The sequence below is a fragment of the Macrotis lagotis genome, chromosome 7 (assembly GCF_037893015.1).
Source record: "Macrotis lagotis isolate mMagLag1 chromosome 7, bilby.v1.9.chrom.fasta, whole genome shotgun sequence".
NCBI classification, from domain to species: domain Eukaryota; kingdom Metazoa; phylum Chordata; class Mammalia; order Peramelemorphia; family Peramelidae; genus Macrotis; species Macrotis lagotis.
Window position 1 is genome coordinate 53,008,346 of NC_133664.1, and position 13,072 is coordinate 53,021,417.

The following is a 13,072-nucleotide window of genomic DNA, read 5'->3' on the forward strand; positions in this document are numbered from 1 at the left end:
AGGGTGTAGGCTTCCAACTCCTTAGTTCCCCAGGAAATTCTCTCAGACTATCAGGTGAAGAGTAGTTACAGCTTTGCATTCCTTTGGAAAGTTACCTTACAGGAATTCCCTACACTAAATAAATCACTGATGGGGAGCAGATTGCACTATAACTGAAACATATTGGAATTTCATGATGTTCTTTTATGGTTTCTATTCTTTATAACTTCCTGGAAGGTCATTTAAACACTTTTGGTCACTAAAGAGGTAAAATTCTATGGGCTTACCTATCTTAAATCTATTCTTGCTTTCAATGTCAAATTCCCAGAATGTTGCCTGTATTCACTACCTGTCCTTCCTCTTCACCTGCTCACTTTTCAACTCCTTATGGTCTGCACTCCAAACCTGCCACTCAGCTGAACCTGTTCTCTCCATAGTTGTCAACAATCTCCACATTGCTCGATCCTTTGGCCTTTTCTTAGTCCTCATATTCCATGTCAACTGTGTCAAAAGCTATTGAGAGATTAACTTATTCCACCTGAGCACTTTCCTTTTGCTTCTGTGTCCCAGTTCTAGAATCCTATTCCTTCCACCAGTCCGAGAACTCTTTCACCTTATTGCTAGTCATCATTATTTCCCATGCCTTAAGTGTGGTTGTCCATGAATGTTTTTTCTAGGGCCCCTTCTCATCTATTCACTTTCTTTCTTGGTCATTTTATCAACTTCCAGGGGCTCAATTATCACCTTCATGTACACAATTCAAATCTCTGTGATCAGGCTGAGTTTCTCCTCTTTCTTAAGCTTCAGTTCTGTATTACAATTACCTAAACAGCTCCACCTATAAGCCACATTGGCATCTCAAATGCAACATGACCAAATGAGACATGATCATTTTAACAAAATCCATCCCTCCTCCAGACTTCCCATTTCCATTGAGGGTACTACCATCTTCTCAGGTTCATAACCTAGGAATCATCCTTGACTCTTCCTTCTCCTTCACCCCTGAAATCCAAACAGATAATTAAATTGCATTGATTCTATCTTCAAAAGAATGCTGAATTCATCTTCCTCTCTCTTCAAACAGCCATCCTAGTTCTGGTCATTATTACCTCTCATTTAGATTAATGCAAAAGCCTCTTAACTGGTATCCGACTCCAAAAATCTCTCTCCAACTGATCCTGCCATTTGAGCAGTCTAGCTACCAAGATAAACTTCCTCAGATACATGTCTGATGATATTACTGTACTCATCAAAACACCTCAGTGATTCCCTAATGTTTTTAGAATAAAATATAAACCTGTCAATCTGATATTGAGGTCCTCAGGTGGCTCAAGCTTAGTACTCCAGCTACAATCTCTATTAAGCCTTCCCTGATCATTCCACCCTTTCCCCAGGAGTTAGTGCTTCATCCCTTGTCAGAATTCCCTTTGTAGTTTCTCTGGATACATAGTGTACCCTGTCCAAGAGAATATAGCTCCTAGAACGGAAGCAGGGGGAATCTCAGATCGTGAGGAAGATTTGAGGTCCACTTCATTACAGGAGACCATGGAGCCTTTATTAAAGTGCCACAAGCTCAGAGCTCTGCCTCAATCTCCTTTATTGTAGTTGGAACAATTTTATTTGCCACAAACTCCAACAGTGGACATAATCTCACAAAGGTTTAATGAATGTTGTGCATATATTAGAAACTTCATCTAATCTAAAACCATAAAACATTAGAAAATTATCTTCACTATTCATAGTTCTGACTCTATTTCCTTCTTACACCATTACTAATAATAATAACTGATCTGTATATAGCATGTTCAAGTTCAGAGGGCAACTGTCAGACAATTCATTTGAATTTCCCAATTTATGAGAACCACAGATATTATTTCTGTTTTACAGATAAAGAGAATGAAGGGCTGAGAGATTAACTATCTTGCAACAGTCACCCAGCTAATATTATCTCAGGTGACACTTGAAGCCAGATATATTTAAATTCTAAATTCTGGTACTATCTAAGTACCCAAGAGTATGAATAAAGCATCTAAATGAAACTAGAACCAAATTAAGTGAGCAGAATTAAGAGGAAGATTTGAAGATCATAATCAAAGATAAGCTCATAGTGATTAATCACATTTCTGAAATGATATAACTTCATGAGAAAAGAACACTAGACTTAGAGTCAGTAAGATCCAAGTTCAAATCTCATCTCTTAGCAGCTGTTATGACACTTTCTCATTAGATGACTGGGAAAAGTCACCTCTCTGACCCTCTAGAAGCCAAGATTATACATGGAAAGGTTTCCTGCACTGCTGAAATTATAGGTCCTTGAGATAACTGCTTAATTTTCTTACTATAACTTCAGAACTTCAGAGTTAATGGTTAAACTTAAAAATATACATTATTTGTGAATTCATTAGTTAGATCTATTTTTTTTGGTAAGTACATAAGCAAGAATTATATAAGATTAAAAGTCATATGTACTCATGCAGCTGGAATGACATATCCATTAAGTATACTTGAGTAGAATTACATCAAGTTTCATGACTGAATTTGTTCAATAATCAGAGCTAGGTAAAGGCTATAAAGAACTTTATAACCATAGCTAAGCCTACCCATCTTCTTTTATACAAGCAATTTTTCTTCTTTTTCCATTTTTATTACTAGCGCTTCACTGTCATTTGAGACATAGGGAGAGGGATAGTGACTGACCCTGTTGAAGTCACTTGTTACAGGGGACTTCCAAATTGAGAACTCCCTTTGCCAGTGAGGGGCAGCATGTTCTCTGAAACTTCAAGTCTTAGAGAATTGCCTAGAGCATTGAAACATTAGGTTCCCATATGCTCACCTTGAGCATACACACACACACACATATATGTATGCATGTGTATGTATTTATTTTTGTGTATGTTCCCATATACATAGATATACATATATAAAAGAGCTGGGGTTTCATTCCATGTCTTCCTTTCCTTGAGACCAGCTCATTTACAACATCATACTGACACTCTTGATATGCAGAAAACCCTTAAAAACCTATGAAATGTAGTCAGCTATCCAAACAATTTTTGGCAGGGAAAAAAAGGCTTTCTATTAAATTAATGGTAGTTTTGAATTCTCCTTAAGTGGCAGAGGGGGAAGGCATACTGTGGGACTATTTGCTCTTTGCAGGGGAAGTCTCTGCCCAGATGGCTAAGTTAATTTATATCTAAATTTGACTGAAAGAGTAAATCACACAGTCCAGTACTGATCCCTGAAGCTTCCAATTCTAACAAGCATTTATGAAGCTACTGCAGTTGAAAAGGCAAAGGTCCTGGGCATCAGGCTTCAATGAATGTTCTTGATTACTTTTTAGCATATGAGCTGATGATGAAATTATTAAAATATGAATCATGAAGAACTGAGTCATCACCTGAATTTTTTCCTATTGAGAATCATCCCCCACCCAGTATTATTAGAATTCATCAGAATATTAGGAGTTTTAAACTCAAAAGTACTTGGAACCATCTTTAGCTATGAGACACATGCTGACTCAAAGAACACCTTTTCATTACTCAGATGAGTTCTGATTTTCATATTCCACCCACAATGTCTTTTCTTCAGTTATAAAAGTATTTATAACTTAGTATATAGAGAAGAGAACTGACTTCAAAATCAGGAAGACCTGGGTTCAAGGTCAAACTGCATGACCTTGGTTGAATCACTTATGTTCTCAGTGTCCCCTGATAACCCTCTAAGATTATAATTTGTAAAATAATTGCCAATCTACATTGATAGAGGAACTTTATTCAATGGGCATTCCTTATACCAAAAGATCACATATGCAAAACAAATTAAAAAAATCATTCCATGACTAATTCCATAAGCCTACACAGATTTCTTTTTCATGTCTTATCTCAAACATGAGAACCCTTTTCTTCAACAGACCATGAGTTCTTCTAATTACTGAAACGCTTTGGTGATTTGCTTCTACTCAATTCTATCATAACTATAAACAGCAAGAATGAACTAATCTTTTTCCATAGCAACTCAACAAATGCTGAAGTGTTACAGTTAAATTCACTTCCCTTTGTCCCTAATAACAGTACTTGGAAAAAGTCACACTCCAGGGTAAAAACATCACCTGTACAAAAATGTTCATAGCAGCTCTGTTTGTGGTGGCAAAGAAATGGAAACTGAAGGAATGTTCATCAATTGGGGAATGGCTTAACAAACTGTGGTATATATGTATGTGATGGAACACTATTGTTCTATTAGAAACTAGGAGGAATGGGAATTCAGGGAAGCCTGGAAGGATTTGCATGAACTGATGCTGAACAGGATGAGCAGAACCAGAAAAACATTGTACACAACATTGGAGTGATGATCAACCTTAATGGACTTGCTCGTACCAATAGGGCAACAATCAGGCACAATTTAGGGATATCTACAATGGAGAATGCCATCTGTATCCAGAGAAAGAATTGTGGAGTTTGAACAATGACCAAAGACCATTACCTTTAATTTTTAAAACATTGTCTTATTATATAATTCTGCTATATTTCATACTATATGTGTCTTCCTTAAGGATATGATTTCTTTCTCACATCACATTCAACTTAGATCAATGCATACTGTGGGAATGATATAAAGACTAACAAACTGCCTTCTGTGGGGGGGTGGGGGAGGGAAGCAAGATTAGGGGAAAACTGTAAAACTCAAAATAAATAAAACCTTTCTAAAATCAAAAAGAAAAAGAAAAAAAATCACACCACCTTGAAAGCAAACACGTGTTCACTTTTAAACAGGATGTACTTGCCATGATTAACAAAGTAAATTAGAAGGATGGATATCATCAACCAACAAAATAAGTAAATGTCATTGCCTTCAAGCTATAATATGCATATTCATATACATTTTTATAGAAAATTTCTTCAATCTATTTTAGCATTTCCAATCTTTTGGATTCTCCTTCAGTTTTAATCTCTAACTAGTTTGTCAGTCACTAAGGAGCAGGGGAAGGAGGAATGAGTTATAAATGTACTTGGGGGAGGGAATGGAGAAGGAAAAAGTCCATCTCACTTCTGTCTGCAATTCAACTCCTCAAAATATAACTCAATCAATCAATAATTATTTATTAAGCACATGTCTTCAAGCAGCTTACATTTTTAAGGTAACTTTTATTTTATTTTTCCCCCAATTGACAAATTTTTTTTAAAACTTCTCATCTCTCCCTTCATTGGAAAATAAAAACAAAATCCCTAAAACAAACACTAACAGTTCAGCAAAATACACTGACCATGTTGAAAAATGTTTGTAGCCTGCCTCATCATCATCAGTACTTCAGAAATGCGGCTGGGCAATATATTGATCAGAAATTTTAAATCTTTCAAAGTTGTTTGTCTTACCATGTTGCTGTCATTGTTTAAATTGTTATCCTAATAGGACCTTACATTCTAAGAAGTGAGACACTATGTTAAAAGTCATATGAAACAGTTACAACTTAACCTTAATGGGAGTCCCAGAAAGCAGCCCATGAGTGAAGTCTTCAAGGAAACCAGGAATCCAAGAAAGAATATAAGATCCCTGAGGACAAAGACTATTTTGCCTTTTTCTCTATATTCCTATCAAGTAGCAGAACATCTGGGATACAGTCGGTATTTAATAAATTCTTGTTGACTGACCAGTGCCAAGTTTAAGAAGCAGCAAGAGGACATCATTGGCTGGACTGTGGAGTGTGGGAAAGGGAAATAATGTAGAAAAAGGTTGAAAAGGGAAGAAGAGAACAGGTTGTTCAGGGGACTTGTATGTCAAATGGTGGAGCTTAAACATCATCCTGGAGAGAACAGGGAGGAGCTAGAGTTTATTGAGTTAGTTGGGGATATGGCCAAACCTTGGCTTTCAGAAAACTGTTCTCTTGAAGGTCCCCTATTCTTCCCTGGCTCCTATCAATACAGAACTCCCCAATTTTTCAGTTTCAGGGTCCAACTTTCCTTGTCAACTGCCAGTTGTGGCCATTTTCCAGAGGCACTCCAAGTTAAGCAAGCCCCTCCCCACCAAAATGAAACTCCTTGAGATTTTATTACATTTCCTCACCATGATCAGCTCCATCCTAGCAAAGAGGTCGACTGAACTTCTCTCCTGCTCTGCAGCAATAGGCATGTCTGGCTTCCCAAGAAGGAGCCTTACTTTATCCCCTCCCTTTCTAGCCCATCCTAGGATTCTCACTGGTCAGCGCTTTCCAACTTGCCCACCTTGGCTCAGGCTGCTCCTCCTCCTGCACTGGGGTGAATTCCTGGATCACCTTTTTAGGATTTCATTACTCTTTATCTGTGAAGGGCAGAACAAGAAGAAACCCATTTGATTTAGGTGCTCTCAGGCTGGAAGACCAGTGCGTTTGTTTGTCACCTCTATCTACACAGCTTTTATTGGTGGGGCTACTAAGCTAAAGGTAAGGATATTCTGTTTTATTTTCTGCATTTTTTTTGATAATGCTATTTTTTCTGCAATTTGTTTTCAGTCAAAATGACTTATAATCAAGAAATTATTTAATTGGGTTCTGGAGGAATGCTTCAGTTTGAAACAAAAAGCCATAATGAGCCTTTTGACTTTTATTCTGCTCAGGAGCTGGACAGGGGGGCTGATATAACTGTCCATCTACTCATCTCTTCCCTACTTAAATGTGCCATTTCTGTGAGGGAAAAATCTCCCTTTGAAGGACAATTACTGGATCACAAAAATGAAAATTGCAGACCATTTTCACTGGTTAATATATATATGCAAAAACTGCCCAGAAACTGTTTTCTTTGAACAGTATATATAAGAAAGCATTTTCATTCTGTGGGCTTTATCACAGTTGAATCATTTCCTTTACAACAGAAAGGAAGGCTCACACCTCAGAGCAGGACAACAAGCATTTCCCTGTAAATATTTAAAAGACTTGTTCTAAAAATATTCTTTTGAACAATATTTTCACTCAGTTCAATCCCATGATAGATGTTATGAATATATATACGAATATCAACACATTACTGGATACTTTATGGTAAAAATTACTGCTCCTAAAATGTTGTTCATCATGTTTAGTCCACATCAAATTGCTACTGTCTCAGGGGGGTGGGGAGGGTGAGAGAGGGAGAGAGACAATTTCAAACTAAAAAATGTTTTTAAATGAATGTTCAAAATTTTCTCTCCATAAAATTGGGGGGGAATATTTTTGAAAATAAAAAAGTTTTAAAAGAGAAAAATTAAATACAATCAATGCTCCAAAAAAAACCTCTTCATGTATGGAATATATGTATATTTATATTGTCTGTAAGTATATATTTAAGTATGCAAGTATGTATTTATTTATGTATACATAAAATTAATTTTGTTTTCATTATGGTGAAATTCTTAGTTTGGCATTTTCTAAATCTAGTATCTAATCTAGACTTCTAAATCATATGTTGTGGACCCTTTTTGGCAGTCTGATAAAGACATTTTCAGAATAATGTTTTTAAATAATTGAAGGAAATCCTGAATTTCAGTTAGAAGCTAGTGGAAAAAACTATTTGTTTTGATATTCAAATTTCTAACTCAGCTTAATTATTAATGATGATTAATGAAATAATCTTTAAAACCAAATATTTTCTCTAAGAGAAACATATAAATAAATTTTCAAGGTGCTTTTCTCTATTGGTATAATTGCCTCTACAATCTCTTTAGAAATATTCTGTTAAAAACATTCATTTTAATGACTAGTAAGAACATATTCATAATTATTTCCCACACACAGCTTGCTTGAAGACTCAACTCTCCTTTCCTTAAATAAAAAATATAAGACATAAAAGTTTCTTCCTAGCTTTCAAGCAAGTCAAGAGTCTCACAGCTATATTACCTCAAACTATAAGTGCTCTAAAAGGAAAAGAGACTGGGATGACCCAAAGAATAATGCTTCCTAGGATCTAGAATCTGCTTTTTCCTAAGCTGTTATGGAATGTCAAAAATGGCAGCCTCCTCTAAAATTTGTTTTCCAAACACTGGGAGCCAAGACACTGGAGTTTAGTGTCCAGTCTCTGCTTCAAGGCACTGGCAAAACTTTCCATCTCTTCATGCTGCCATTTTCTTATTAATGCCTGCATCTCAGTATATTGATAATAAATGCCATCATCAGTACAGTAACTAAGGGAAGGGTTATCCCACTTAAGGTAGCAATAGGGTTTTTCTTTATTTTATAATTCCTATTTTGTATTCTTGATGAATAACTACTTTCTTGTGTTGTCCTCTTCTATCAGAAGGGAGGAAAAACAAATTTTCTCATTTTCTCAGTATTTAACACACAATTCAGTGTATCAGTCCTTAAAAAGAATAACAGGTACACAAAAGACCAACCACATCAGAAATATCATATATATATGTATATATATATATATGTATATATATGTGTATACACATACACACATATATGTGTTCCATGTATATAAAACCTTTGTACTATTTTCATTAAAGTCACTGACTTCTGCAAGTTTACAGGAGACAACAGTGATGTAGAAGAACATTTGAAGGAAATAACTGCATAAGAATTAAAATAAGTAAATTAATTACAATTTTTACAAAAGATGCATCAACACTGGGGAGAAGCAGAGAGATGAGAAGTGGTGTAAAAGAAAAGATGAGAACCGAACACACAGAGGGAATTTCCTATACCCCTCTGGAAACTGATCAGGGCAAACTTCATGAATAACAATTTGAATAAAAATAATGATTTTGATGAACCCAGAGGGAGAACATTCCAAGTAGAAGATACAGTCTCAGAAAATATTTAGAGACAGAAATATGTCTATCCCAAGGAGATCACATTCTCCTGAGAGCAGAGGAAAGAGCCTATTGAAAACAGGGAGAATAAAATAGTCTGGGATAGCAGAAACCAAATAAAATTCTGAAATTCATTCCTAAAGCTAAGTCTTTATGTGATACCTATAAAATATATCAAAAATGATTTAAAAAGAGGGCTTTTAAACCTGGTTGTTTTGAAGTCTCTCAGTGCTGTGGAGATATATTCGGATAAATGTTTTTCCATGAGTGCTACTCTGATCCAGGCTCTTCCCTAAAAGAAGGAAGAAACAAAATCAATATTTAATAATAACAGCAATGAAGCAAAAAAAAAAGTCATCTGTGTATCAAGTTTTCAAAAAAGCAAATAGAATGATATACTGGCTGTCCCAAACATTCTAGTATAGTTAAAGTTCAAAACTGCATCAAGATTTTAGGGACATCATAAATAGATACTTAAGCAACCTGCCATTTACAATGTATTTGGAACTAAATTTTAAATAATTTTTAGCCAGATGCTTTAATGCTTCTTTATTGAATCAGATAAAAATATTTAAATATATATATAGGAGTTATTTACCTGTATCCTGCTTTCTCTGAAGGCATATTCTCCAATAATTACTTTCTCTCTGAGAATCAGAGTTACATAATAGAAAGAAAATTTCTGATTTAGTCTAAAGGCTTAATTTTAAACTGTCAAATTCTGCTATAACTTGGGTAATCACTTTATGTCCTCAGGGTTGTTTTGTTTTATTTTGCTTTAATTTGTAAGATGAGAAAGCTGAATTGGATAGCAGCTCTGGTTTCTCAAAACAGTGTTATGATTGTGATCACCATTTTCCCAGAGATCCTAGGAAACACACAAGGGAAATTCCTAACTAGATTTCCAACAAAAAGTCACTACACTGTTGTTATGGTGGGAAACAAATGAGCCAGGGAAAAGCTATGAAACTAACAAATAAAATAATACTACCTAGTTTTTCTTTCCTTACTCTTTTTTTTAAAGTGAGATTAAGGGGATGAGGAGTACAAGATATAAGGAATCTATTGATGAGATTTATACTTATTTCTACCATCAAAAAGATCCAGCACCTTTTATAAGAAAGAGGTGCAGAAGAATGAAAATCATTTGGAGCATGGTAAGGGACTTTGCAACTTAATTAGGATGACAAGAGGCAACATAATGTGTATGTGAGTTGGATTTGGAATACTTGGTTTCAAATCCTAGGTTTGTCATTTGCTATGTGACCTTAGACAAGGTACTTTACCTAACTGGACTTTATTATTTGCAAAATTAAGAGCCTATATGATTTTATAGATCTAAATATAGAAGAGACCTTAGGTCTTCTAATCCTCCTCCCTCACTTGACAGATAAGGGAACTAAGGATACTCTAGCTAACTTTTAACTTTAATATGTATGCTTCTATAATTTTAAAACCATACTAAAACCCAGTCTGTCCAAGTATGTCCAGGTTCTGAATTTCTACATGTCCATGTCACAGCACCATCATTTTCCTTTTGGCTTATCCACATTTTCTCTTCCATACTCATCTGAAACCAATTCAATAAAATGCACAAATTTATCAAGCTTCCACTACATCTAGACCATGTTGCTATCACTACAAAGGATTTTTTCTTTTTTTTAAACTCTAAACTTAAAAGGTGACACTCTAGTAGGAGAATGAACATTTATTCAAATATTTTCAAAAATTAGAATAAGATTCATCCACTGGAGAGGTAAAACTAAGAGGGAATAAATATCCAGAAAAGGAATGATTATTTCTTGCAGCTGAACTAGACCCTGGAGGAAGAAAAGAATTTCAAGAGGTAGAGATGGGGAATAAGTCCATTCTAAGCAAGAAGGACATAGAGAAAAAAGAAGGAATGATGAGGTTAGGGAGGAGATCACAGTCAAATTTGTCTGATACTATCTGTCAAGGAGAAGAGAGCTAGAATGCTGAAAAAGGGTAGGATGCAGATGCTACTCTGGGTGGGTGGGGGAGCAGGAATTGGCTACCAATAAAAGAGATTATATTTTTTTTTTCCAGAAAGCAATAAGGAGTGGCCTAGTTGGAGGGGGGGAGGTAATGGGAGGGAGCAGAAAAGTTCAATCAACTCTGTGAATGAACAAGTCGGTTAAGGGACCTTGGGAAAGTAGGAAGTCTAGGAGGTTATTTCAGTTGTTAAAGGATCAAAATTCAATTTCAGACTGAAAAGCATCAATGGGTTGTGTAAACAGAACTGTTCTCCATAACTTTTTCTGCCATTTGCCTTCAGGCAAGGAGATCAGAAACATTTGACTAGGGCAGACATAGCAAGAAATGGGTTTTATTAGTGAAGCTAAAGGCACCTTGTTTAAGAGAGGGTTACCTCATACTTTTAGATAAATGAAGGGGTTGAATTAGATAATCTCTAACTGGGGGTAAATTTGTGATCCTATCTTGGAACCGGCACCAGATCACTAGTAATGGCCCCCTCCCCCAAACTTACCTGTCATGGTCTGTCTTACTGGTTGTTAGCCCAAAGTTTCTAGGATACGCACTATCTGATTATCTAAGCCAAGGGACATATATTGATAGAATGAAGTCCCAGAATCAGACAATTTAATCTGAATGTTAACAACTGATATCACAATATTCAATTGAATCTACAATATCATCAATTTGGGTGTTCCTCCATTCATATAGAGCCCAAGTCATTCAACCCTATCCATCTTGTGTAATTCTTGCCCATGCCCTCTAACCTGCCAGATTCATCCATAGACATCAATCTAACGTTCAGGGACCCTCCTCATTTTCTTTTGATGTTTCAAGGATAACAGTTTCTTTTTCACTCAGACATCTTTTAGTGTAGAGATCCTTGAATTTTCTTGGTGGTTACATATTTCCCACAATGAGAAAATTGGCTGTATGATTAATTTTGAACTTTTTTGTAATACTTCCCTGCTCAATAAACTCCAGTAACTCCCTATTACCTTTAGGATCAAATTAAAAACTCCTGTTTGGCTTTCAAAGTTCTGCACAAATTTGCTCCAACCAAATCTTATTATATATGAGTACCTTTCACCAAGTATATAGTCTGTGCAAACAGGCCTTTTTGCTATTTTTTCACATATTTTAATCTTTAGTCTCTGGGGTTTCACTCAAGACTTCTGCTAATACCTAGAAAGTATTCTCATGCCTTCTACCTTTTAGAATATATAATTCCCTTCAAAGTTCTGTTCAAATGTCCTCTCCTAACTTATTTATGTACAAGTTGTCCCTCCTGCTAATCTTGCGATCTCCGAGAGGGCAACAAATCACCAAGCATTGATTATGTGCCAGATGCTGTATTAAGTGTTAGGGGCACAAGGGCAGGGCTATTTCATTTGTATGTTTGAATCCCCAGCACATGACCAATGCCTAGTAGTTGTAAATATTTAATAAGTATTTATTTATTGACTAAGGAAATCTGATGTCAATATATTGGATGGTATTCTGAATGGATCATTTTAAATATTACTCCCAGTAATTCAATTTAGTAAAAACTAAATACCTTCTATTTGCAAAGCATTGAGCTAGATGCTAAGAATGAAAAAGAAAATCTGTACCCTTCAGGACTTTACATGCTTCCAGGGGACCCAATACTTGAAAAATACTAAAGTAAGCATATTTAACTGTTTAGATCATCACTGTGGGTTTGAAACAGACTCTAATAGAAAATTAATGTTTTTGAAGTTCATTTATAACTCTGATGTACACAAGGAGACTGAAAATATAAATATCAACTTCACCAAAAAGCATATTCCACAAGATCAATTTTAATGAACAAATTAAAAATAATGAATTATATCTTTAATTAAATCCTACAGCTACATTTAAATATTGAATGATGCTATCGCTATTGGGTAACATTTTAAATTGGGACCCAACTTGTTTTTACCAAATATAAATTTATCAAGAAAAACAAAATGGATTTAGGGGGAAATTTTTTTTTTAGACATAAGTTTACTTATTGGTATTACTATATTTGACTAATATGTGGTTTAGTCAATGTAATCTGATGAGAATAGGCTCTTGTAAAGCAAAGAATGAATTTCAAAGTTTTGTTTAATTGTCAATTTAACTGAATTGAACCAAGACAATGGAGATGAAAACATCTTTAAGCAACAACAAGAAGAAATCAGAACTTGGGGGAAAATGGTAGTAAAAGTCCATTCTGTATTGCACTAATTGCCTTAAATTAGTACAACTCTAAAACCAAAACAAACTGCAATCTGGATAGGTATTTCTTTCTGAGAATAAAATTGTTGCTTCTATATTCTACATATCACTG

The 13,072-nt window shown here is 35.2% G+C and overlaps 2 protein-coding genes across 5 annotated transcripts in view; one reads left to right on the forward strand and one right to left on the reverse strand.

The window, feature by feature from the left end:
- Nucleotides 1–13,072, reverse strand: part of RUNDC3B (RUN domain containing 3B) — a 120,385-nt gene that overhangs the window by 55,298 nt on the left and 52,015 nt on the right. For all 4 annotated transcript variants that reach the window (XM_074192897.1, XM_074192896.1, XM_074192899.1 and 1 more), the window contains one exon: nt 8,946–9,031. In XM_074192897.1, the coding sequence (XP_074048998.1) occupies nt 8,946–9,031 (86 nt within the window). The remainder of the gene's footprint in view (nt 1–8,945; nt 9,032–13,072) is intronic.
- The window catches only part of ABCB1 (ATP binding cassette subfamily B member 1), a 199,455-nt gene continuing 192,650 nt past the window's right edge, over nt 6,268–13,072 (forward strand). The window contains exon 1 of the mRNA XM_074192893.1: nt 6,268–6,394. The gene's annotated coding sequence lies outside the window, so the exon portion shown is untranslated. The remainder of the gene's footprint in view (nt 6,395–13,072) is intronic.